The sequence below is a fragment of the Oncorhynchus mykiss genome, chromosome 4 (assembly GCF_013265735.2).
Source record: "Oncorhynchus mykiss isolate Arlee chromosome 4, USDA_OmykA_1.1, whole genome shotgun sequence".
Lineage (NCBI taxonomy): Eukaryota > Metazoa > Chordata > Actinopteri > Salmoniformes > Salmonidae > Oncorhynchus > Oncorhynchus mykiss.
This window is the reverse complement of record NC_048568.1, coordinates 26,211,933-26,239,340: the sequence shown is the minus strand read 5'-3', so window position 1 is coordinate 26,239,340 and position 27,408 is coordinate 26,211,933. Positions and strand designations below refer to the sequence as shown.

At 46.6% G+C, this 27,408-nt stretch overlaps 1 protein-coding gene across 1 annotated transcript in view; it reads right to left on the bottom strand.

Annotated features, from left to right (window-relative positions):
* LOC110522374 (methyltransferase-like protein 24) overlaps window positions 1-22,940 on the bottom strand; it is a 64,164-nt gene extending 41,224 nt beyond the window's left edge. Inside the window, exon 1 of the mRNA XM_021600724.2 lies at window positions 22,247-22,940. Coding sequence (XP_021456399.2) covers window positions 22,247-22,585 — 339 coding nt within the window. The 5' untranslated portion in view covers window positions 22,586-22,940. The remainder of the gene's footprint in view (window positions 1-22,246) is intronic.
* Between the last annotated feature and the right edge of the window lie 4,468 nt (window positions 22,941-27,408).

Sequence of the window (27,408 nt, the reverse complement as noted above, 5' to 3'; positions counted from 1 at the left end):
GTAGCCCAAATAAATGCTTCACAGAGTTCAAATAACAGACACATCTCAACCTCAACTGTTCAGAGGAGACTGTGTGAATCAGGCCTTCATGGTTGAATTGCTGCAAAGAAACTATGATTAAAGATAATAATAACCAATAATAAGAAGAGACTTGCTTGGGCCAAGAAACACAAGCAATGGAATGTAAATCTGTCCTTTGGTCTGATGAGTCCAAATTTGAGATTTTTGGTTCCACCCGCTGCGTCTTTGTGAGATGCAGAGTAGGTGAACGGATTATCTCTGCATGTGTGGTTCCCACGTGAAGCAAGGAGGAGGAGGTGTGATGGGGTGGGGGTGCTTTGCTCGTGACACTGTCTGTGATTTATTTTGAATTCAAGGCACACTTAACCAGCATGGCTACCACAGCATTCTGCAGCGATACGCCATCCCATCTGGTTTGTGCTTAGTGGGACTATCATTTGTTTTTCAATAGGACAATGACCCAACCCACCTCCAGGCTGTGTAAGGGCCATTTGCCCAAGAAGGAGAGTGATGGAGTGCTGCATCAGATGACCTGGCCTCCACAATCACCCAACCTCAACCCAATTGAGATGGTTTGAGATGAGTTGGACTGTAGAGTGAAGGAAAAGCAACAAACAAGTGCTCAGCGTATGTAGGAACTCCTTCAAGACTGTTGGAAAAGCATTCCAGATCATCAAGGAAAAGGGTGGCTACTGTGAAGATTCTAAAATCTAAAATGAATTGTGATTTTACTCTTTTTTGGTTACTACATAATTCCATGTGTGTAATTTCATAATTTTGATGACTTCACTATTATTATACAATGTTGAAAATAATAGAAAAATAAAGAAGATCATTCATTAGTTACAAGGTGACCGTGAGCCCTCCTCAAAATGTTATGAGGCAACACATACAGTACATACAATTGAAGTCGTGAGTTGACATACACTTAGGTTGGAGTCATTATTAAAACTAGTTTTTCAACCACTCCACAAATTTCTTGTTAGCAAACTATAGTTTTGGCAAGTCGGTTAGGACATCTACTTCGTGCATGACACAAGTAATTATTCCAACAGATGTTTACAGACAGATTATTTCACTTATAATTCACTGTATCACAATTCCAGTTGGTCAGGAGTTTACATACACTAAGTTGACTGTGCCTTTAAACAGCTTGGAAATTTCCAGAAAATGATGTCATGGCTTTAAAAGCTTCTGATAGGCTAATTGACATCATTTGAGTTAATTGGAGGTGTACATGTGGATGTATTTCAAGGCCTACCTTCAAACTCAGTGCCTCTTTGTTTGACATCATGGGAAAATCTAAATAATCAGCCAAGACCTCCACAAGTCTTGTAGACCTCCACAAGTCTGGTTCATCCTTGGGAGCAATTTACAAATGCTTGAAGGTACCAAGTTAATCTGTACAAACAATAGTACGCAAGTATAAACACCATGGGACCATGCAACCGTCATACCGCTCAGGAAGGAGACGCGTTCTGTCTCCTAGAGATGAACGTACTTTGGTGCGAAAAGTGCAAATCTATCCCAGAACAACAGCAAATAACCTTGTGAAGATGCTGGAGGAAACAGGTACAAAAGTATATATATCCACAGTTAAATGAGTCCTATATCGACATAACCTGAAAGGCCGCTCAGCAAGGAAGAAGCCACTGCTCCAAAACCACCATAAAAAACCAGACTACTGTTTGCAACTGCACATGGGGGCAAAGATTGTACTTTTTGGCGAAATGTTCTCTGGTCTGATGAAACAAAAATAGAACTGTTTGGCCATAATGATCATCATTATGTTTGGAGGAAAAAGGGGGAGGCTTGCAAGCCGAAGAACACCATCCCAACCGTGAAGCACGAGGATAGCTGCATCATGTTGTGGGGGTGCTTTGCTGCAAGAGGGACTGGTGCACTTCCAAAATAGATGCCATCATGAGAAGGGAAAATTCCTTGGATATATTGAGGCAACATCTCAAGACATCAGTCAGGAAGTTAAAGCTTGGTCACAAATGGGTCTTCCAAATGGACAATGACCCCAAGCATACTTCCAAAGTTGTGGCAAAATGGCTTAAGAACAACAAAGTCAAAGTATTGGAGTGACCATCACAAAGCCCTGACCTCAATCCTATAGAAAATGTGTGGGCAGAACTGAAAAAGCGTGTGCGAGCAAGGAGGCCAACAAACCTGACTCGGTTCCACCAGCTCTGACAGGAGGAATGCGCCAACATTCACCCAACTTGTTGTGGGAAGCTTGTGGAAGGCTACCTGAAACATTTGACCCAAGTTAAACAATTTAAAGGCAATGCTACCAAATACTAATTGAGTGTATGTAAACTTTTGACCCACTGGGAATGTGATGAAAGAAATAAAAGCTGAAATAAATGGTTCTCTGTACTATTATTCTGACATTTCACATTCTTGATATTAAGTGGTGATCCTAACTGACCTAAAACAGGGAATTATTACTGTAATTAAATGTCAGGAATTGTGAAAAACTGAGTTTAAATGTACATGGCTAAGGTGTATGTAAACTGCATGCACTCACTCACACACACACACACACACACACACACACACACACACACACACGATTTAGTGAGTATGTGTTGTGCCCTCCTAAATAAATTTGCCTAGGAACTACAGAATTACCTTTCCAGAGTCAAATTATTATTTCTTCCCCTTTCGCTGCTCAATAGACAGCAGGCCTCGTTCCATATAGGGTGACAGTGGTTGTTTGTTTGAGTGTGTGAGAGAGACTCGGGGAGTTTAGAGTGTGTGCTTGTGGTTGTGTTTAACAGTGTGCATTTCAGGGAGTGTGGCAATGTCTGTGTAGCTCTACTTGTGCGCCCAGCTGTGTGTTTTAGTGTGTGTATGTGCATGGGTTATGTACCAGCAAATCTATGTCATTAGTCAATAAGAACCGTTGAAGTGTTCTGGGACTGAATTGATGCCATATTCCGTTCAGTGTGTGTGTGTGTGTGTGTGTGTGTGTGTGTGTGTGTGTGTGTGTGTGTGTGTGTGTGTGTGTGTGTGTGTGTGTGTGTGTGTGTGTGTGTGTGTGCGTGTGCGTGTGCGTGTGCGTGCGTGTGCGCGCACTCCCTGGCTGACTATTTGAATCCCTGGCTGGCTGCCTACCTCCCTCCCTGCGTGCATCCCTCCCTCCCTGCCTACCTCCCTCCCTGACTCCCTGCGTGCCTCCCTCCCTGCCTACCTCCCTCCCTGACTCCCTGCGTGCCTCCCTCTCTGCCTACCTCCCTCCCCGCCTCCCTGGCTTCCTGCCTCCCTGGCTTCCTACCTCCCTGGCTTCCTACCTCCCTGCCTCCCTGGCTTCCTACCTCCCTGGCTTCCTACCTCCCCGCCTCCCTGGCTTCCTACCTCCCTGCCTCCCTGGCTTCCTACCTCCCCGCCTCCCTGGCTTCCTACCTCCCTGGCTTCCTACCTCCCCGCCTCCCTGGCTTCCTACCTCCCCGCCTCCCTGGCTTCCTACCTCCCCGCCTCCCTGGCTTCCTACCTCCCTGGCTTCCTACCTCCCTGCCTCCCTGGCTTCCTACCTGCCTGCCTGCCTGGCTCCCTCCCTGCCTAGCTCCCTGGCTGTCTGCCTGGACCAAAGCCCAGATGTGACATCTGTGTTGGATTTCTTATGGACAGTACTGCTGAGTGCCATATGACACAGACAGAGATGGAGAGAGAGGGATAGATGGGTTTGTGTGTAGAGAGAGAGAGAGAGAGAAAGGGGGGGTTAGATCTGAGATATATGAACATCTTGTTCAATTTCTTCACCACTACTCTACTATGCACTTTGACATTTTAAATTCTCTTCATCGCACCTCTAATTCACACTACAAGACAAGACAAGTGCCCTGTTAGATTCTCTGTGCATGACACCTCTGCTCTCTCCCTCATCTTCTCTCTATCCCTTTCTTTTCTCTACCAGCCAAGCACTTGCCTCTTCAAATCTTCAAGCAGACAAACCCCACAGAAGACAAGAGAGAGTAAGAAAGCCTTCCTAACAAAAAAAAATGACTGACTTTCAACACAGCGAGCTTATACCAACAACAAAACTCTCTCCTTGTCTGCTGTGCTACTCAGGTCTGTAATAGTGTCTACCTAACCACAACCTAACCACAACCTAACCACAACCGTAGAAGTGGTGGCTGTGTTCTGGCACCTCTACAACAAAGGACCCGACACTCTACAGCCACTAAGTCACTTTGGCCGTCCTCATAGGAGAACTCTTTTTGGTTCCAGGTAGAACCCTTTCGGGTTCCAAGTGGAACCATCTGTGGAAAGGATTCTACATGGAACCCAAAAGGGTTTTACTTGGAATCAAAAATGGTTATTGAAATGGTTCTCCTATGGGGACAGCAGAATAACCATTTCAGACTCTAGATAGCACCTTTCTTTCTGAGAGTGTAGCGTGATGTTTTACCTGTAAAAGATTACCTTTGGTGACCTGGTGTGCCTTCCTGTGTCTGTGGAGGACTTAAAGCCCACAGTTCACTGTGGAGGAGGTAGCTGGGGGTTGGGGTTGGTTGCCGGGGGGGGGGGGGGGGGTTGCTAGCCTTTTCGTAGGTCAATGGCGCCCATTCACCTCAGTTTTCTCTGTAGGAGGTTGAGAACTAATGGAATGTCCCAAACAAAATGAGCATGTCTGAGAGGGACCATTGTGAGAGCTGCCCTCAACCCTAACCCCAACCCTAACCCCAACCCAACCCTAACCCTCAGGACGTGGCAGTTTTAGACGTTTAGTGGGAGCCTTTGTCTGATACGAGTCACTGTACAACAGACAGTGAATTTGGTTCAATAATCAACCTCTTCATAGTCTATTACATGGGTTGGAGCAAAATACTTTGGAGATGACATCGAATAGAATAGCCCTCTATTCAAAAGTCCATCTGGAATCCATTTGCTCACATGATGTTATGTTATGGAAATTCTTAACTATCTTTTGCATTACAGCAATCCATATGCTACCAAATCAACCTCCATCGTATCACTTATTTTACTCTCTATCTATGCTGAACAAAAATATAAACGCAACATGCAACAATTTAAAATATTCTACTGAGTTACAGTTCATATAAGGAAATCAGTCAATTGAAATAAATACATTTGGATTAAATTAAAATCTATGGATTTCACATGACCGTGCAGGGGAGCAGCCATGGGCCTTGGAGGACATAGGCCCACCCACTTGGCAGTCAGGCCCACCAACTGGGGAGCCAGGCTCAGCCAATCAGATTGAGTTCTTCCCCACAAAAGGGCATTATTACAGACAGAATTACTCCTCAGCAACCCCCCCCAGACGATCCCGCAGGTGAAGAAGCCGGATGTAGAGGTTCTGAGGTGGCCTAGTTACACTTGGTCTGCGGTTGTGAGGCCGGTTGGGCGTACTGCCAAATTCTATAAAACGACGTTGGAGGCAACTTATGGTAGAGAAATTAACATTCCATTCTCTGGCAACAGCTCTGGTGGACATTCCTGCAGTCAGCATGTCAATTGCACACTCCCTCAAAACTTGAGACATCTGTGGCATTGTGTTACGTGACAAAACTGCACATTTTAGAGTGGCCTTTTATTGTCCCCAGCACAAGGTGCACCTGTGTAATGATTATGCTGTTTAATTAGCTTCTTGATATGCCACACCTGTCAGGTGGATGGATTATCTTGACAAAGGAGAAATGCTCACTAACAGGGATTTTAAACAAATGTGTGCACAAAATTTGAAAGAAATAAGCTTTTTGTGCATAAGGAACATTTCTGGGATTTTGGATTTTAGCTCATGAAGCCTGGGACCAACACTTTACATGTTGCATATATGTTGCATATACAGTGGGGAGAACAAGTATTTGATACACTGCCGATTTTGCAGGTTTTCCTACTTACCAAGCATGTAGAGGTCTGTAATTTTTATCATAGGTACACTTCAACTGTGAGAGACGGAATCTAAAACAAAAATCCAGAAAATCACATTGTATATATTTTAAGTAATTCATTTGCATTTTGTTGCATGACATAAGTATTTGATCACCTACCAACCAGTAAGAATTCCGGCTCTCACAGACCTGTTAGTTCTTCTTTAAGAAGCCTTCCTGTTCTCCACTCATTACCTGTATTAACTGCACCTGTTTGAACTCGTTACCTGTATAAAAGACACCTGTCCACACACTCAATCAAACAGACTCCAACCTCTCCACAATGGCCAAGACTAGAGAGCTGTGTAAGGACATCAGGGATACAATTGTAGACCTGCACAAGGCTGGGATGGGCTACAGGACAATAGGCAAGCAGCTTGGTGAGAAGGCAACAACTGTTGGCGCAATTATTAGAAAATGGTTCAACGTGATGGTCAATCAGCCTCGGTCTGGGGCTCCATGCAAGATCTCGCATCAATGATCATGAGGAAGGTGAGGGATCAGCCCAGAACTACACGGGAGGACCTGGTCAATGACCTGAAGAGAGCTGGGACCACAGTCTCAAAGAAAACCATTAGTAACACACTACGCCGTCATGGATTAAAATCCTGCAGCGCACGCAAGGTCCCCCTGCTCAAGCCAGCACATGTCCAGGCCCGTCTGAAGTTTGCCAATGACCATCTGGATGATCCAGAGGAGGAATGGGAGAAGGTCATGTGGTCTGATGAGACAAAAATAGAGCTTTTTGGTCTAAACTCCACTCTCTGTATTTGGAGGAAGAAGGATGAGTACAACCCCAAGAACACCATCCCAACCATGAAGCATGGAGGTGGAAACATCATTCTTTGGGGATGCTTTTCTGCAAAGGGGACAGGACGACTACACGGTATTGAGGGGAGGATGGATGGGGCCATGTATCGCGAGATCGTGGCCAACAACCTCCTTCCCTCAATAAGAGCATTGAAGATGGGTCGTGGCTGGGTCTTCCAGCATGACAACGACCCGAAACACACAGCCAGGGCAACTAAGGAGTGGCTCCGTAAGAAGCATCTCAAGGTCCTGGAGTGGCCTAGCCAGTCTCCAGACCTGAACCCAATAGAAAATCTTTGGAGGGAGCTGTAAGTCCGTATTGCCCAGTGACAGCCCCGAAACCTGAAGGATCTGGAGAAGGTCTATATGGAGGAGTGGGCCAAAATCCCTGCTGCAGTGTGTGCAAACCTGGTCAAGAACTACAGGAAACGTATGATCTCTGTAATTGCAAACAAAGGTTCCTGTACCAAATATTAAGTTCTGCTTTTCTGATGTATCAAATACAGTGCCTTGCGAAAGTATTCGGCCCCCTTGAACTTTGCGACCTTTTGCCACATTTCAGGCTTCAAACATAAAGATATAAAACTGTATTTTTTTGTGAAGAATCAACAACAAGTGGGACACAATCATGAAGTGGAACGACATTTATTGGATATTTCAAAAAAATTTAACAAATCAAAAACTGAAAAATTGGGCGTGCAAAATTATTCAGCCCCCTTAAGTTAATACTTTGTAGCGCCACCTTTTGCTGCGATTACAGCTGTAAGTCGCTTGGGGTATGTCTCTATCAGTTTTGCACATCGAGAGACTGAAATTTTTTCCCATTCCTCCTTGCAAAACAGCTCGAGCTCAGTGAGGTTGGATGGAGAGCATTTGTGAACAGCAGTTTTCAGTTCTTTCCACAGATTCTCGATTGGATTCAGGTCTGGACTTTGACTTGGCCATTCTAACACCTGGATATGTGTATTATTGAACCATTCCATTGTAGATTTTGCTTTATGTTTTGGATCATTGTCTTGTTGGAAGACAAATCTCCGTCCCAGTCTCAGGTCTTTTGCATACTCCATCAGGTTTTCTTCCAGAATGGTCCTGTATTTGGCTCCATCCATCTTCCCATCAATTTTAACCATCTTCCCTGTCCCTGCTGAAGAAAAGCAGGCCCAAACCATGATGCTGCCACCACCATGTTTGACAGTGGGGATGGTGTGTTCAGGGTGATGAGCTGTGTTGCTTTTACGCCAAACATAACGTTTTGCATTGTTGCCAAAAAGTTCAATTTTGGTTTCATCTGACCAGAGCACCTTCTTCCACATGTTTGGTGTGTCTCCCAGGTGGCTTGTGGCAAACTTTAAACAACACTTTTTATGGATATCTTTAAGAAATGGCTTTCTTCTTGCCACTCTTCCATAAAGGCCAGATTTGTGCAATATACGACTGATTGTTGTCCTATGGACAGAGTCTCCCACCTCAGCTGTAGATCTCTGCAGTTCATCCAGAGTGATCATGGGCCTCTTGGCTGCATCTCTGATCAGTCTTCTCCTTGTATGAGCTGAAAGTTTAGAGGGACGACCAGGTCTTGGTAGATTTGCAGTGGTCTGATATTCCATTTCAATATTATCGCTTGCACAGTGCTCCTTGGGATGTTTAAAGCTTGGGAAATCTTTTTGTATCCAAATCCGGCTTTAAACTTCTTCACAACAGTATCTCGGACCTGCCTGGTGTGTTCCTTGTTCTTCATGATGCTCTCTGCGCTTTTGACGGACCTCTGAGACTATCACAGTGCAGGTGCATTTATGCAGAGACTTGATTACACACAGGTGGATTGTATTTATCTTCATTAGTCATTTAGGTCAACATTGGATCATTCAGAGATCCTCACTGAACTTCTGGAGAGAGTTTGCTGCACTGAAAGTAAAGGGGCTGAATAATTTTGCACGGCCAATTTTTCAGTTTTTGATTTGTTAAAAAAGTTTGAAATATCCAATAAATGTCGTTCCACTTCATGATTGTGTCCCACTTGTTGTTGATTCTTCACAAAAAAATACAGTTTTATATCTTTATGTTTGAAGCCTGAAATGTGGCAAAAGGTCGCAAAGTTCAAGGGGGCCGAATACTTTCGCAAGGCACTGTACTTATGTCATGCAATAAAATGCTAATTAATTTCTTAAATCATACAATGTGATTTTCTGGATTTTTGTTTTAGATTCCGTCTCTCACAGTTGAAGTGTACCTATGATAAACATTACACACCTCTACATGCTTTGTAAGTTGGAAAACCTGCAAAATCGGCAGTGTATCAAATACTTGTTCTCCCCACTGTATTTTTGTTCAGTATAATATGTTGACTTCATACAGGTCAAATGAATTTAGTAACAACTGGTAAAGCCAGTCATGGTAGATGCAGTGTGTCTGTGACTCTATGGGGCATTCCAGCTGCAGCTCCAGCCTCAGCTCCAGGGAGGGGAGAACAGACATGGTGTGACCCCAGGTGACATGTCACCTTTTCACCCATTGATCTGCTGTGACTCCCTTGTCCCTGGTTCCCTCAGCTCTGGGTTTAAAGCTGTCTGAGAAACTCAGTCACACCTATGGGATTAAAACGTCTACTTCTCCTTCTCTCTTTCTCTCTCTCTCTCTCTCTCTCTCTCTCTCTCTCTCTGTCCCCCCCCCCCATTTCTAGACTGCTAAGAGACTTAAACCAGGGTCACTTTAGTTTCTTTGCCTAACCCATTTGTACCCCACTTGCTGTTCGTGAGTTTCGTTAAACTCAGTGACTAAGCTCACAAATAGAGGCTTCGCTGGGGAATGAACCAGACCAAATGGATTGTTATTGAGTGAGGGCAGCGTTCATTTAGAGTCATGTTGGTGCTAATTTCAACAAAAGTCATCGCTCTCTGGGTGAACAGAATAGCTTAATTGAAATAGGTGTTTATTTCTCTCTTTCCACTAATTTAAATAAAGGGTTGTCTAATTGAAATTCAGGCCATTCTGGCTGACGAGGCAAACTGCTAGAGTGAATGAACCATTGACTGCAGTGGGCTAAATCAGGGTCACATCAGGGATTGGTTCTTGGAAGTCTTAAATCTACTTTGAAACTTAAGTATACACCTCAAACACATGGTTATGGGCTTACAAAAACAGTTGAAGATATAGAGTTGAAATATACTCCATAGAAATTATGATGATTTATTATGAAATGATGAAAATAATTAATAACATTCAACCCATGAGGCCACTAGGTTATTTTACTGCAGGAAAAGGCTTTGATGTGGGACAACATTTGTGATTCTTTTTTATTACCAATGCATGTAAGGCCGTCCATGTAAATAAGAATTTGTTCTTAACTGACTTGCCTAGTTAAATAAAGGTTAAATAAAAACTAAAAACTAGGCAAGCTGAAGGAAAAGTACACACCAGAAGACAGGATCGTGAACGTATCAGCTAACTCAGACATTCTGTGTGAAAGCTCTATGTTGTGCTGTGTTCTGTGCTGTGCAGTGCTATTTGTCAACACGTGTATATTATGAGTTGTTATGTGTACATGAACAGTATATGACCAACTCTGTTGCTCATGATAAGGGTGAGTGTATTGCATGGTATTGTTGTGTTATACACCCCAGTGTGTTTTTTTCTGCTGAGTTTGTGAGCTGGATTAGGGACAGCTGGTCCATCAGTGATGAGGGATCTGTGGCTGTGGTGCAGAATTCCTCAGATAAGCACCGTGGCTCATAGATAACTCACTCGATGTCCTCTGAGAGAAGAGATAGAGAGACTGAGGGAGAGGGAAATAAAGAGAGAACTATGGAGTTTGATGGAGAGATTAATGGAGGATATTGTTTGAGTGTGTGTGTGTGTGTCCCCGCCCCGTCTCCATCTCTGTCTCTTAGGTGCTGTTTGTCTTGTCGAAGTTGATGTTTCTAAGTGGTTTAATGCATTCTGTTTCTCTATCATTTGTGATAATGCCTCCTCCTCCACCCCCTCCATACTTCCATCCCTTTACTTAGAAATGAAAAAGTCAAGCAGAAGAAATAAAAGAAGGCTTGAAAAGGTAAATTATTAAATAAAAGATGGGGTGTTTGCACTAGCAGGAGACTTGACAGCTGAGAGATAGATCTCCTTTGGTTTGTTAATTATCCAAACAAACCTCAAACAAACCCTCAGGCTGTCCTGTCTACTCCACACACTTAAACACACACACACACACATTTATAGACCACTATAAGAACCTGTGGGCTCAGCTGTGGGCTCATTAAATTGGAGGCGCCAATGTTCCAATCCATTCAGCAGTACGTCATGTCAAACAGACAGAACAGGCATGGTTCATGGATTGTCATTACATTGGACACACATGCTATGATCTGCTATGTGTTTTTCTCTGTACAGCTTTCGTTAATCCACTTCACACTGCTTCAAACTCCTTATCCCTTTTAGAAGTGTATACTGATACGAGTGAAGTGTGCCACGACAGCACAGAGCGTTCCTGTGTGCTTCTCACTGCTGATGAAGGTCATCTGTTTCCCATTTGGCTCTTCATCCTCAACATCTCTGTCAGAAACACTGAGCCTTCGTCTGCCTTCCAAACCCATGTCATTCATTTGTTATGTGAAAACACTCCCTCCATGAGAGAGAGATAGAGAGGGGAGAGAGAGGGGAGAGAGGGGAGAGAGAGAGGGGAGAGAGAGGGGAGAGAGAGGGGATAGAGAGAGGGGAGAGAGAGGGGAGAGAGAGAGGGGAGAGAGGGGAGAGAGAGAGGGGAGAGAGAGGGGAGAGAGAGAGGGGAGAGAGGGGAGAGAGAGGGGAGAGAGAGAGGAGAGAGAGAGGGGAGAGAGAGAGGGGAGAGAGAGGGTAGAGAGAGGGGGAGAGGTAAAGCGATGGAAAGACTTTGAGAGAAAGATGAACACATGCAGTAAGGGAGGTATAGAGAGAACACATTACAAAATGTATTCTGCTCCTCTAAGGCAGTGTTTCCCAACTCCAGTCCTTCAGCACCCCCAGCAGTGTTTCCCAACTCCAGTCCTTCAGCACCCCCAACAGTGTTTCCCAACTCCAGTCCTTCAGCATCCCCAGCAGTGTTTCACAACTCCAGTCCTTCAGCACCCCCAGCAGTGTTTCCCAACTCCAATCCTCCAGTACCCCCAACAGTGTTTCCCAATTCCAGTCTTCCAGTACCCCCAGCAGTGTTTCCCAATTCCTCCAGTCCTCCACTAACCCCAAACAGTGTTTCCCAACTCCAGTCCTCCAGTACCCCAAACAGTGTTTCCCAACTCCAGTCCTCCAGTACCCAAAACAGTGTTTCCCAACTCCAGTCCTCCAGTACCCCCAACAGTGTTTCCCAACTCCAGTCCCCCAAACAATGTTTCACAACTCCAGTCCTTCAGCACCCCCAACAGTGTTTCCCAACTCCAGTCCTTTAGCACCCCCAACAGTGTTTCCCAACTCCAGTCCTTCAGCACCCCCAACAGTGTTTCCCAACTCCAGTCATCCAGTACCCCAAACAGTGTTTCCCAACTCCAGTCATCCAGTACCCCAAACAGTGTTTCCCAACTCTAGTCCTCCAGTACCCCCAACAGTGTTTCCCAACTCCAGTCCCCCAAACAGTGTTTCCCAACTCCAGTCCCCCAAACAGTGTTTCCCAACTCCAGTCCTCCAGTACCCCCAAAAGTGTTTCCCAACTCCAGTCCTCCAGTACCCCCAAACAGTGTTTCCCAACTCCAGTCCTCCAGTACCCCAACAGTGTTTCCCAACTCCAGTCCTCCAGTACCCCAAACAGTGTTTCCCAACTCCAGTCCTCCAGTCCCCCAAACAGTGTTTCCCAGGTCCAGTCCTTCAGCACCCTCAGCAGTGTTTCCCAACTCCAGTCCTCCAGTCCCCCCAACAGTGTTTTCCAACTCCAGTCCCCCAAATAATGTTTCCCAACTCCAGTCCTCCAGTCCTTCAAACAGTGTTTCCCAACTCCAGTCCTTCAGCACCCCCAGCAGTGTTTCCCAACTCCAGTCCTTCAGCACACTCAACAGTGTTTTCCAACTCCAGTCCCCCAAACAATGTTTCACAACTCCAGTCCTTCAGCACCCCCAACAGTGTTTCCCAACTCCAGTCCTTCAGCACCCCCAACAGTGTTTCCCAACTCCAGTCCTTCAGCACCCCAAACAATGTTTCACAACTCCAGTCCTCCAGTACCCCAAACAGTGTTTCCCAACTCCAGTCCTCCAGTACCCCAACAGTGTTTCCCAACTCCAGTCCTCCAGTCCCCCAAACAGTGTTTCCCAACTCCAGTCCTCCAGTACCCCAAACAGTGTTTCCCAACTCCAGTCCTCCAGTACCCCCAACAGTGTTTCCCAACTCCAGTCCCCCAAACAATGTTTCACAACTCCAGTCCTTCAGCACCCCCAACAGTGTTTCCCAACTCCAGTCCTTCAGCACCCCCAACAGTGTTTCCCAACTCCAGTCCTTCAGCACCCCCAACAGTGTTTCCCAACTCCAGTCATCCAGTACCCCAAACAGTGTTTCCCAACTCCAGTCATCCAGTACCCCAAACAGTGTTTCCCAACTCTAGTCCTCCAGTACCCCCAACAGTGTTTCCCAACTCCAGTCCCCCAAACAGTGTTTCACAACTCCAGTCCCCCAAACAGTGTTTCCCAACTCCAGTCCTCCAGTACCCCCAAAAGTGTTTCCCAACTCCAGTCCTCCAGTACCCCCAAACAGTGTTTCCCAACTCCAGTCCTCCAGTACCCCAACAGTGTTTCCCAACTCCAGTCCTCCAGTACCCCAAACAGTGTTTCCCAACTCCAGTCCTCCAGTCCCCCAAACAGTGTTTCCCAGGTCCAGTCCTTCAGCACCCTCAGCAGTGTTTCCCAACTCCAGTCCTCCAGTCCCCCCAACAGTGTTTTCCAACTCCAGTCCCCCAAATAATGTTTCCCAACTCCAGTCCTCCAGTCCTTCAAACAGTGTTTCCCAACTCCAGTCCTTCAGCACCCCCAGCAGTGTTTCCCAACTCCAGTCCTTCAGCACACTCAACAGTGTTTTCCAACTCCAGTCCCCCAAACAATGTTTCACAACTCCAGTCCTTCAGCACCCCCAACAGTGTTTCCCAACTCCAGTCCTTCAGCACCCCCAACAGTGTTTCCCAACTCCAGTCCTTCAGCACCCCAAACAATGTTTCACAACTCCAGTCCTTCAGCACCCCCAACAGTGTTTCACAACTCTAGTCCTTCAGCACCCCCAACAATGTTTCCCAACTCCAGTCCCCCAAACAGTGTTTCCCAACTCCAGTCCTCCAGTACCCCAAACAGTGTTTCCCAACTCTAGTCCTCCAGTACCCCCAACAGTGTTTCCCAACTCCAGTCCCCCAAACAGTGTTTCCCAACTCCAGTCCTCCAGTACCCCCAACAGTGTTTTCCATCTCCAGTCCTCCAGTCCCCCAAACAGTGTTTCCCAACTCCAGTCCTCCAGTACCCCCAACAGTGTTTCCCAACTCCAGTCCCCCAAACAGTGTTTCCCAACTCCAGTCCCCCAAACAGTGTTTCCCAACTCTAGTCCTCCAGAACCCCAAACAGTGTTTCCCAACTCTAGTCCTCCAGTACCCCAAACAGTGTTTCCCAACTCCAGTCCCCCAAACAGTGTTTCCCAACTCTAGTCCTCCAGAACCCCAAACAGTGTTTCCCAACTCTAGTCCTCCAGAACCCCAAACAGTGTTTCCCAACTCCAGTCCTCCAGTCCCCCCAACAGTGTTTCCCAACTCCAGTCCTCCAGTACCCCAACAGTGTTTCCCAACTCCAGTCCTCCAGTACCCCAACAGTGTTTCCCAACTCCAGTCCTCCAGTACCCCAAACAGTGTTTCCCAACTCCAGTCCCCCAAACAGTGTTTCCCAACTCCAGTCCTCCAGTACCCCAAACAGTGTTTCCCAACTCTAGTCCTCCAGAACCCCAAACAGTGTTTCCCAACTCCAGTCCTTCAGTACCCCCAAACAGTGTTTCCCAACTCCAGTCCTCCAGTACCCCCAACAGTGTTTCCCAACTCCAGTCCTCCAGTACCCCAAACAGTGTTTCCCAACTCCAGTCCTCCAGTCCCCCAAACAGTGTTTCCCAACTCCAGTCCTCCAGTCCCCCAAACAATGTTTCCCAACTCCAGTCCTCCAGTCCCCCAAACAATGTTTCCCAACTCCAGTCCTCCAGTCCCCCAAATAATGTTTCCCAACTCCAGTCCTCCAGTCCCCCAAACAATGTTTCCCAACTCCAGTCCTCACAAGAAGAAAGCATAATCAGCAGAACAATGGGGTGGATTTGTCAGACAAAATAGGGAGGACTGTAGAGGTTCATCCGAGGTCTAGTGCAGTGTTTCCCAACTCCAGGGGTACTTCAGTACCCCAAACAGTACCCATTTTTGTTGTAGTTCCGTACAAGCACACCTGATTCAACCTTTCAACTAATCAACAGGCCCTCAATTGAATCAGGGGAGTTTGTCCAGGGCTACAACAAAAATATGTTATGTTGGAGGACTGGAGATAGGAAACACTGTTGGGACTGTTGGAGGACTGGAGATAGGAAACACTGTTGGGACTGTTGGAGGACTGGAGATAGGAAACACTGTTGGGACTGTTGGAGGACTGGAGATAGGAAACACTGTTGGGACTGTTGGAGGACTGGAGATAGGAAACACTGTTGGGACTGTTGGAGGACTGGAGATAGGAAACACTGTTGGGACTGTTGGAGGACTGGAGATAGGAAACACTGTTGGGACTGTTGGAGGACTGGAGATAGGAAACACTGTTGGGACTGTTGGAGGACTGGAGATAGGAAACACTGTTGGGACTGTTGGAGGACTGGAGATAGGAAACACTGTTGGGACTGTTGGAGGACTGGAGATAGGAAACACTATTGGGACTGTTGGAGGACTGGAGATAGGAAACACTGTTGGGACTGTTGGAGGACTGGAGATAGGAAACACTGTTGGGACTGTTGGAGGACTGGAGATAGGAAACACTATTGGGACTGTTGGAGGACTGGAGATAGGAAACACTGTTGGGACTGTTGGAGGACTGGAGATAGGAAACACTGTTGGGACTGTTGGAGGACTGGAGATAGGAAACACTGTTGGGACTGTTGGAGGACTGGAGATAGGAAACACTATTGGGACTGTTGGAGGACTGGAGATAGGAAACACTGTTGGGACTGTTGGAGGACTGGAGATAGGAAACACTGCTCTAGGACAGCTTATGTGACAAATGTGTGTAAAAACCAGAGAGCACCAGGCAACATATGGTGCTATCTATTATTGATGTCACACCAGGAGCCAACTAGTTCTTGGTGCTCAGGGCGGGGGTGATGTGGCATAACAAGCCTGCAGTGATTTTTGAGAAGCCTCGGTTGAGACATGCTGGGGTGATTGGAGTTTTGTCAGAGATGAGAGAGGTGGTAGCCATTGAGCAGCATGGCTCCCTGAGGAGAGAGACTAAGACAGGAGAGAGAAGAAGACAGGAGAGAGAAGAAGACAGGAGAGAGAAGAAGACAGGAGAGGGAAGAAGACAGGAGAGAGAAGAAGACAGGAGAGAGAAGACAGTAGAGAGAAGAAGACAGGAGAGGGAAGAAGACAGGAGAGAGACTGAGACAGGACAGAGAAGAAGACAGGATAGGGAAGAAGACAGGAGAGAGAAGAAGACAGGAGAGAGACTGAGACAGGGGAAAGACCCTAGACAGGAGAGAGACTGAGACAAGAGAGGGAAGAAGAATGGAGAGAGACTGAGACAGGAGAGAGAAGAGGAATGGAGAGAGACTGAGACAGGAGAGAGACTGAGACAGGAGAGAGAAGAAGACAGGAAAGAGACTGAGACAGGAGAGAGAAGAAGACAGGAGAGTGACTGAGACAGGATAGAGACTGATACAGGAGAGAGACTGAGACAGGAGAGAGACTGAGACAGGAGAGAGAAGAAGACAGGAGAGAGACTGAGACAGGAGAGAGAAGAAGACAGGAGAGTGACTGAGACAGGATAGAGACTGATACAGGAGAGAGACTGAGACAGGAGCGAGACGAAGACAGGAGAGAGACTGAGACAGGAGAGAGACTGAGACAGGATAGAGAAGAAGACATGAGAGAGACTGAGACAGGAGAAAGAATAATACAGGAGAGAGACTGAGACAGGAGAGAGAAAAAGACAGGAGAGTGACTGAGACAGGATAGAGACTGATACAGGAGAGAGACTGAGACAGGAGAGAGACTGAGACAGGAGAAAGAAGAAGACAGGAGAGAGACTGAGACAGGAGAGAGAAGAAGACAGGAGAGTGACTGAGACAGGATAGAGACTGATACAGGAGAGAGAATGAGACAGGAGAGAGACGAAGACAGGAGAGAGACTGAGACAGGAGAGCGACTGAGACAGGATAGAGAAGAAAACAGGAGAGAGACTGAGACAGGAGAGAGAATAAGACAGGAGAGAGACTGAGACAGGAGAGAGACTGAGACAGGAGAGAGAAGAAGACAGGAGAGGGAAGAAGACAGGAGAGAGAAGAAGACAGGAGAGAAACTGAGACAGGAGAGAGAAGAAGACAGGAGAGAGACTGAGACAGGAGAGAGACTGAGACAGGAGAGAGACTAAGACAGGAGAGAGACTGAGACAGGAGAGAGACTGAGACAGGAGAGAAAATAAGACAGGAGAGAGACTGAGACAGGAGAGAGAATAAGACAGGAGAGAGACTGAGACAGGAGAGAGACTGAGACAGGACAGAGAAGAAGACAGGAGAGGGAAGAAGACAGGAGAGAGAAGAAGACAGGAGAGAGACTGAGACAGGAGAGAGACTGAGACAGGAGAGAGACTAAGACAGGACAGCGAAGAAGACAGGAGAGGTAAGAAGACAGGAGAGAGACTGAGACAGTATAGAGACTGATACAGGAGAGAGACTGAGACAGGAGAGAGACTGAGACAGGAGAGAGAAGAAGACAGGAAAGATACTGAGACAGGAGAGAGAAGAAGACAGGAGAGTGACTGAGACAGGATAGAGACTGATACAGGAGAGAGACTGAGACAGGAGAGAGACTGAGACAGGAGAGAGAAGAAGACAGGAGAGAGACTGAGACAGGAGAGAGAAGAAGACAGGAGAGTGACTGAGACAGGATAGAGACTGATACAGGAGAGAGACTGAGAGAGGAGAGAGACGAAGACAGGAGAGAGACTGAGACATGAGAGAGACTGAGACAGGATAGAGAAGAAGACAGGAGAGAGACTGAGACAGGAGAGAGAATAAGACAGGAGAGAGACTGAGACAGGATAGAGACTGAGTCAGGAGAGAGACGAAGACAGGAGAGGGAAGAAGACAGGAGAGAGAAGAAGACAGGAGAGAGACTGAGACAGGAGAGGGAAGAAGACAGGAGAGAGACTGAGACAGGAGAGAGACTGAGACAGGAGTGAGACTAAGACAGGACAGAGAAGAAGACAGGAGAGGTAAGAAGAAAGGAGAGAGACTGAGACAGTATAGAGACTGATACAGGAGAGAGACTGAGACAGTAGAGAGAATAAGACAGGAGAGAGACTGAGACAGGATAGAGACTGAGACAGGAGAGAGACTGACAGGAGAGAGACTGAGACAGGATATAGAAGAAGACAGGAGAGAGACTGAGACAGGAGAGAGAAGAAGACAGGAGAGAGACTGAGACAGGAAATAGAAGAAGACAGGAGAGAGAAGAAGACAGGAGAGAGACTGAGACAGGAGAGAGACTGAGACAGGAGAGAGACTGAGACAGGAGAGAGACTGAGACAGAAGAGAGACTAAGACAGGACAGAGAAGAAGACAGGAGAGGTAAGAAGACAGGAGAGAGACTGAGACAGTATAGAGACTGATACAGGAGAGAGACTGAGGCAGGAGAGAGACTGAGACAGGAGAGAGAAGAAGACAGGAAAGAGACAGAGACAGGAGAGAGAAGAAGACAGGAGAGTGACTGAGACAGGATAGAGACTGATTCAGGAGAGAGACTGAGACAGGAGAGAGACTGAGACAGGAGAGAGAAGAAGACAGGAGAGAGACTGAGACAGGAGAGAGAAGAAGACAGGAGAGTGACTGAGACAGGATAGAGACTGATACAGGAGAGAGACTGAGAGAGGAGAGAGACGAAGACAGGAGAGAGACTGAGACAGGAGAGAGACTGAGACAGGAGATAGAAGAAGACAGGAGAGAGACTGAGACAGGAGAGAGAATAAGACAGGAGAGAGACTGAGACAGGATAGAGACTGAGTCAGGACAGAGACGAAGACAGGAGAGGGAAGAAGACAGGAGAGAGAAGAAGACAGGAGAGAGACTGAGACAGGAGAGGGAAGAAGACAGGAGAGAGACTGAGACAGGAGAGAGACTGAGACAGGAGTGAGACTAAGACAGGACAGAGAAGAAGACAGGAGAGGTAAGAAGACAGGAGAGAGACTGAGACAGTATAGAGACTGATACAGGAGAGAGACTGAGACAGTAGAGAGAATAAGACAGGAGAGAGACTGAGACAGGATAGAGACTGAGACAGGAGAGAGACTGAGACAGGAGAGAGACTGAGACAGGATATAGAAGAAGACAGGAGAGAGACTGAGACAGGAGAGAGAAGAAGACAGGAGAGAGACTGAGATAGGAAATAGAAGAAGACAGGAGAGAGAAGAAGACAGGAGAGAGACTGAGACAGGAGAGAGACTGAGACAGGAGAGAGAAGAAGACATGAGAGAGACTGAGACAGGAGAGAGACTGAGACAGGAGAGAGAAGAAGACAGGAGAGAGACTGAGACAGGAGAGAGACTGAGACAGGAGAGACAAGAAGACAGGAGAGAGACTGAGACAGGGGAGAGACTGAGACAGGAGAGAGACTGAGACAGAAGAGAGACTGAGACAGGAGATAGAAGAAGACAGGATAGAGACTGAGACAGGAGAGAGAAGAAGACAGGAGAGAGACTGAAACAGGAGAGAGACTGAGACTCAGGAGAGAGACTGATACAGGAGAGAGAAGAAGACAGGAGAGAGACTGAGACAGGATAGAGAATAAGACAGGAGAGAGACTGAGACAGGAGAGAGACAGACAGGAGAAAGAAGAAGACAGGAGAGAGACTGAGACAGGAGACAGACAGACAGGAGAGAGACTGAGACAGGATAGAGACAGACAGGAGAGAGACAGACAGGAGAGAGACTGAGACAGGAGAGAGACTGAGACAGGAGAGAGACAGACAGGAGAGAGAAGAAGACAGGAGAGAGACTGAGACAGGAGAGAGACAGACAGGAGAGAGACTGAGACAGGAGAGAATAAGACAGGAGAGAGACTGAGACAGGAGAGAGACTGAGACAGGAGAGAGACGGAGACAGGAGAGAGACAGGAGAGAGACTCAGACAGGAGAGAGACTGAGACAGGAGAGAGACTGAGACAGGAGAGAGAAGAAGACAGGAGAGAGACTGAGAGGGGAGAGAGACCGATACAGGAGAGAGACTGAGACAGGAGAGATACTGAGACAGGAAAGAGAAGAAGACAGCAGAGAGAAGAAGACAGGAGAGAGACTGAGACAGGAGAGAGACTGAGACAGGAGAGAGACTAATACAGAAGAGAGACTGAGACAGGAGAGTGACTAATACAGGAGAGAGTGAGACAGGAGAGAGACTGAGACAGGAGAGAGACTAATAAAGGAGAGAGACTAAGACAGGAGAGAGACTGAGACAGGAGAGAGACTGAGACAGGAGAGAGACTGAGACAGGAGAGAGACTGAGACAGGAGAGTGAAGAAGACAGGAGAGAGACTGAGACAGGAGAGAGATGAAGACAGGAGAGATACTGAGACAGGAAAGAGAAGATGACAGGAGAGAGAAGAAGACAGGAGAGAGACTGAGACAGGAGAGAGACTGAGACAGGAGAGTGACTAATACAGAAGAGAGACTGAGACAGGAGAGAGAAGAAGACAGGAGAGAGACTGAGACAGGAGAGAGACTGAGACAGGAGAGAGACTGAGACAGGAGAGAGACTGAGACAGGAGAGAGACTGAGACAGGAGAGAGACTGAGACAGGAGAGTGACTAATACAGGAGAGAGACTGAGACAGGAGAGAGACTGAGACAGGAGAGTGACTAATACAGGAGAGAGACTGAGACAGGAGAGAGACTGAGACAGGAGAGTGACTAATACAGGAGAGAGACTGAGACAGGAGAGAGACTGAAACAGGAGAGTGACTAATACAGGAGAGAGACTGAGACAGGAGAAATATGGAGGAGTGGAAGGAGATGTGTGTATGTGTGTCTTTGTCTCTCCGTTGGACATTGGGACTCCCTCCCTAAAGTTACTTAGTAGCAAATCTTTACACCCCTGGTTCACTGTGAGTCATGTTCGGCCCACCCACCTTCACACGTTAACATCTAATAGCATATCAACTATTTAACCAACTAATGTGAGTCATCTTCGGCCCACCCACCTTCACACGTTAACATCTAATAGCATATCAACTATTTAACCAACTGAGTCATGTTCGGCCCACCCACCTTCACACGTTAACATCTAATAGCATATCAACTATTTAACCAACTGAGTCATGTTCGGCCCACCCACCTTCACACGTTAACATCTAATAGCATATCAACTATTTAACCAACTGAGTCATGTTCGGCCCACCCACCTTCACACGTTAACATCTAATAGCATATCAACTATTTAACCAACTGAGTCATGTTCGGCCCACCCACCTTCACACGTTAACATCTAATAGCATATCAACTATTTAACCAACTAATGTGAGTCATGTTCGGCCCACCCACCTTCACACGTTAACATCTAATAGCATATCAACTATTTAACCAACTAATGTGAGTCATCTTCGGCCCACCCACCTTCACACGTTAACATCTAATAGCATATCAACTATTTAACCAACTGAGTCATGTTCGGCCCACCCACCTTCACACGTTAACATCTAATAGCATATCAACTATTTAACCAACTAATGCTGGTTATTTCACTCAATGCACATTTCAGTGTTCTCAGGTTTTTCTGCACAGTCAGAAGTTTCCGCGTAAGAGTCTTTCAGTTTGAGAGTATCTTTCTCAGTCTCAGAGTCTATCAGATAAAGTATTTCCCCTGAGTGGTGTGTCTGTTGTCTTTAGTACAGTAAAACAGCTCAGCTTGACCACACAGGAGTCCTTTCCCTCTCTGTAACCTAAGGAACGTCAGTCCCTCTGCCTCTCCTCTCTCTCCCCTCTTCAGCCTACAGCTCTTAGAGACTGCACTCCATTCCTCTATTGATCCCACTGCCCTTCTCCTCTTCTGTCTGTCAGCCTCAAAGGATTAAGCAGCTTTGTGCCAACAGTGACTGAACGAGCGCTCATGAACGTCCCCTTATCAACTCTCCCTCAGTGACTCACTGCTCCAGGTGGGTATCATCCACTAAGCTCTGCTCTCGGATCCGATAATACTTATACAGTTCCACAAATATGAACAATTCAACAGCAGATACTGACTTCTGATCAGACAAGTGCTTAGTGGTCACATCACCCTACGGCAGGTATAATCGCTCTCACTCACCTTCCTGTTCGGGCGTAGAGGTGGGCAGCATGTGGAGGGGTCCTCCCCGCCCACTGTCTTCCCTGCTACAGAGTCCTTCTTCGGCGTGCGTACGTAGGACACCCTTCTCTTCACAGCTCTGTCCCCAACCCGGCTCTCCGTGGGGTCTGCGGCCCCCAGTTTCCTTTCCCCGCTGTCCAGTAGCACCTGGCTGGTCTGTGTGGGACGTCCCAAGGTGAGGGGCGAAGGTGCCCCCCTCCATTCCCCCAGTTCCAGGTAAACATGTAGACAGACACAGAGAGCGGTGAGGAGAAGACACAGGCGCAGAGCCAGTCCTCTAGTCAGTCTGTCTCTCCACATGGCTGGATACACTGTCTATCTCACTTTTCCCTGTTTCTCTCTTTCTCGCCTCCTGAACAGTGAGATTGTTGATCTCGCTCTCTTTCTCTATCCCATTCTTCTTCTCCTGATCCTTTGAGTGGTGTGTCTCTCTCTTGTCTTCATTCTCTCCTTCCTTTCCTCCTAAGTCCACAGTTGGATCAAGATAAGTATGAGCATTACTGAAGGTTTGTGAGACAGGAGGACACGTGTTCATCACAAAACAACTACGTCAGTGTGAGTGAGTGTGTGTGTGCCTGTGTGATTTAGTATGTGTGTGTGTGTGTGTCTCTCTCTCTCTGTATGTGTCAGTGTGTGTGAACCTCTGCACATTGACTCGGTGGAATAGAGTGTGCCGCTCTCTATGAAAAGTTTTGGAACTTCTCCCCTCCCTGTCCTAGCCCTCACACCCCTTTCTCACACACACCCCTCTCACTCCGTCTGACCCCTCCCTCTCTCCCTCGCTCCATTCCCCTGTGTCTTGGGTTACTGTGTAACTCAACACCGGGCAGGGCCAACACATCCACAGCTAGCTGTCACCAAGGCCTCACATTCTCTCTCTACAGACACTGTTTCATACAGGAGATCATAGAGAGATGGAAAGAGAGACAAAGAGAGAGAAGGAAGGAGAGAAGGTGAGCGAGAGAGAGAGCGAGAGAGAGAGAGAGGGACAAGGAGACAGGGAAGTGCAGTCTTGGAGAGTGAAGCACTGTATGACCTGTGTGTTTGTGCAGTCTATCACAGAAAGAGAGGAGAGAGGGAAAAGAAAACAAACATGAAGAATGGAGAAGAGAGGGATACAGAGGTCCAGAAGAAAGTGTTTCAGAGTGTTTGAAATGAAGGGCTGAGTGAGTGTTCTTCATCTACCTTAGCTCTCTCTCTCTCTTTCTTTCTTTCTCTCTCATTCTCTCTCTGTCTTTCTCTCTCCATCTCTCTCTCTCTCTTTCTCTCTCTATTTCTTGTTCTTTCTCTCTCTCTCTCTCTCTCTCTCTCTCTCTCTCTCTCTCTCTCTCTTTCTCTTTCTCTCTCTATTTCTCATTCTCTCTCCCTCTCTTCCTCATTCTCTCTCTTTTTCTCTTTCTCTCTCACTCCATCTCTCTCTGTCTCTCTCTCTTTCTGCTCGCTGCAATCTGAAAAGTCGGGCTATAAACATGATTAATCTATAAACCATTAGTACTGAGGTCCTATGAAATCACTTTGAAACCACCTCCTGCCTCTATGTAAAACCTACTCCTTCATTGATTTCCCCCTGAAGCATCCCAATCGCTCCTTTATTCAGAAACAAAATCATTACAAATCCCCTACTGCAGCTCCCATCTATTAACTCTGTTGACATTGCAGAGGGCAACGAAATGTAGGAAATTGTAGATTATGTCAGAGTAAGAACAGTGGATTTTTAGCCTGCTGGGGAAACTTTATCCATTCGACTTTTGGGGACGTTATTAAATTATGTCAGTGAAGATGTGGGTGGAATGATTGAGGATTTACACAGGCTTTATGAAGAGAGTAATATGGAGGCAATCAGACAGTGCACTCTTTATTTATGAAAACAGGCTGTGATTGACTGGAGACACAGGGCTCTACTGCCACCTGTATGTAGAGAGAAGTAGCACACAGACACACAGGCAATTACACAGGGTCATTTTCCCAAGTCAATATGGAGGATGTTAGTTAAAGATTAAATTACTTTCAACGAATTACAAATTAGATGAAGTCTTCTTCTGCTGTGTTTTTATTGGACTGTTTCACTCCAATTCTAAGTGGTTTCCAGGGCCAGCTAGCTTCTATCCTGAGGCGGTCAAGGTAGAGTTTTATGTGTATCTGTTTGTGCATGTGTGTGTGTACACAGTGTGTTTGCACGTTTACACCCCATGAATGTGACCCTCACATTGACATATGGCACACGCCTGCGTAATACCTGCTTTACCGCAGAGTACATGTCTAAAGGTACTAGTATATTGTATAAAGTTTGTTTGTGTAGGCCTACAACCAGCCAGACAGTATACACCCAACTGCATTAGAACACATATCATAGTATACCATCTAAGGAGAGGAAAGTGGAAAAATTCTAACTATATTTCATTCCTTCATCCCTCTAGTTGTCCCCCCCACCGCCCACCTCTGAAAAACCCAGTTATGTAAGTGTGTAATGGTAGAAGACAAGCACAGAGACATACAGGGACATGATGGATTAAACCTTCACAGCAACACCATCCAGCTATTAGCTCTAACAGATGTAGCACTCTATGGCGCCCCCATATGGCCCGTCAGTGGTACAACATTCAGAATAGAGCTCACTGGGGTGAGGAGAGGGAACGGGAACAAGGAAGGGGAGAAGGAATCCCCATGAGGGGACACTGTGAAGCACGTCTAGCTGGACTGACTGAGAGAGAGATTTCTCTGTCAGACCCAGGATTCAAACGGGCAACCCTACGATCACTGTCTGCTACCACCACCCATTCATTCAAGTACCAGACCAATTGTAAAAGGAGTATGTTTCTGATCTAGCTGGACCAGATGGAACATACTGTAGGTGGAAGTCTTTCTCCACGGAGTTCACATGCCACGTTTTACTTTTCTTGTACATTACTGGCACCATACTATTGCAAAATGACATGCTTGCAGAGGGAAAGCTAGGAAGGCCAGTCTCCATTCCCCTCTCTGCGCTGTGTGTGACGGCTTGAGACTTGATGAAGTAACAGGGAAGAATGAGATGTAGTTTATAAAGGAGACAGTGACTCTACGCTTCACCCTGGGTTCTGTGACACCCACTCCAGTTGGCCATGCAGAGCAGAACACCATAGTTCTTCAGAGAGATTGAGTGTCGAACGACTTCACCACAATAATGATGCTTCATTTGACACTCTCACAAGGTAGAAGCTTTACTCCTGTTTTTTGGTGAGAAAGCTCTTGGGAGCTGGGAAGTGGGTGACTGTGTGACAGATGTTTGAGTTCTCACGGTGGAAGAAGGCAGAACCTCTTGTTCTTTCTCAGCTGTTCTAGGGTCTGGAGAGGTGAGAAGAACATCTCAGCCCTCTCCATCGTTCTGTCCACATATTCATGAAAACCTGGTCATATTGTGGAAGAAATCAAGTTAAGGGTGCATGGAGTAGGACAGGGTGAGAAACTAAAAGGAAATGAAGATGGAGTGAGTGTGTTTGTGTGGTAGAAAACTGTACTGAGAGAGAGAGGAAAATGGTAAATTGACTCCCCATGTGAGTATGAGAGGGGAGAAAAGAGGAAGAGAGGGGAGACTTGCCCCAATAATGAGTGTCTGGGCTGGAACCAGTAGCTGGGTGTGCGTGTGTGTAGATGTGTGTGTGTGTGTGTGCATGCATGCAGGCATTTTTGTATGCTTATGTGTGTATAGCACAGGAGCACATGTGTACAAGCTCAGTGTGTGTGGTTAGATTGGTGTTTGAGACTTTGCGAGTGCGTGAATGTAGATGTGCAGCAGGGTCAGAATTTCTCTGGTTGTGATTGGACATAGAGTTGGGAGGACACTAACAGGTGGGGGATTGTTGGAGGGGGTGTGGTTGGCTGGCATGGGGGACTACTGGGGGGGGGGGGGGGGTTGGCTGGCTCAGGGGACTGCTGGCGGGGGTGGGGTTGGCTGGCTCGGGGGACTACTGGAGGGGGTGGGGTTGGCTGGCTCGGGGGACTGCTGGAGGGGGTGGGGTTGGCTGGCTGGGGAACTGTTGTGTTACCACCAACCTTATATCTCCACATCAGATTTCTGTCTGTTTCTGTGGAATTCATGAATGATTTACTTGTTGAAGATCTTTGTAATGATAAGCACACTGTTTCAGTCAGGCAGATAGATGGTAATAACCAGACAACACATGGAGTCATAGAGCCTATGGAAGTGACATTGAGGCATGTTGATATAAATGAAAGAAATATCCATGCTGTGGATATGGAGAGAAAGGTCTATAGTAATGCTTTTCAGACATTATCATCATAAACCAGTAGTCCAGTATATCAGGTTAAGTGCCTATCAGAAAGGCTACACATTTTGGTGTGATTCTAGAATTCGATTGGTCCTTTTCTGTCCTATGCTTTAGCTGCAGGTGGTCAGTCAGTTGAATTTCACTCGGAACACAAACAGGTGCACCTGTTGTAGCCAGTCAAGGCAGGTTGGAGAGATACAGTAAGTCAACAGAACCACCAATACCTCTGTCCTCTGCTTTCCCCCTGCTGCCTTACTATGGCAGGTAGAGTCAACAGAGCCATGCTCCACCTGACGATCATTCATTAATAGGTGCTATCAACTTTCATAACATATTAGAGTGAGAAATGGCCAAAAACATGTAGCAGACACACACAAGCATACAGTACACCCACCCACACATGCACGTACAAACACCTCAGCTATCCCCTCATCTGCTAATTTATCACTCCAGTGTTAATCTACTAAACTGTAATTACTTCGCTACTATTGGCCTATTTATTGCCTTACCTCCTCATGCCATTTGCACACACGGTATATAGACTTCATTTTTCTATTGTATTATTGACTATGTTTTGTTTACTCCATGTGTAACTCTGTGTTGTTGTTTTTGTCACACTGCTTTGCTGTATCTTGGCCAGGTCGCAGTTGTAAATGAGAACTAGTTCTCAACTGGCCTACCTGGTTAAATAATGGGGAAATATATAAAAATAAGTCATAGACTTTAAAGTCATAGACAGAACTCAGGTTCAAGTGGTGAGTCAGACAGTCCACACCTGATATCACTGTCCCTGTCTGTCTGACTCACCACCTGAACCTGAGTCTGTCCACACCTGATATCACTGTCCCTGTCTGT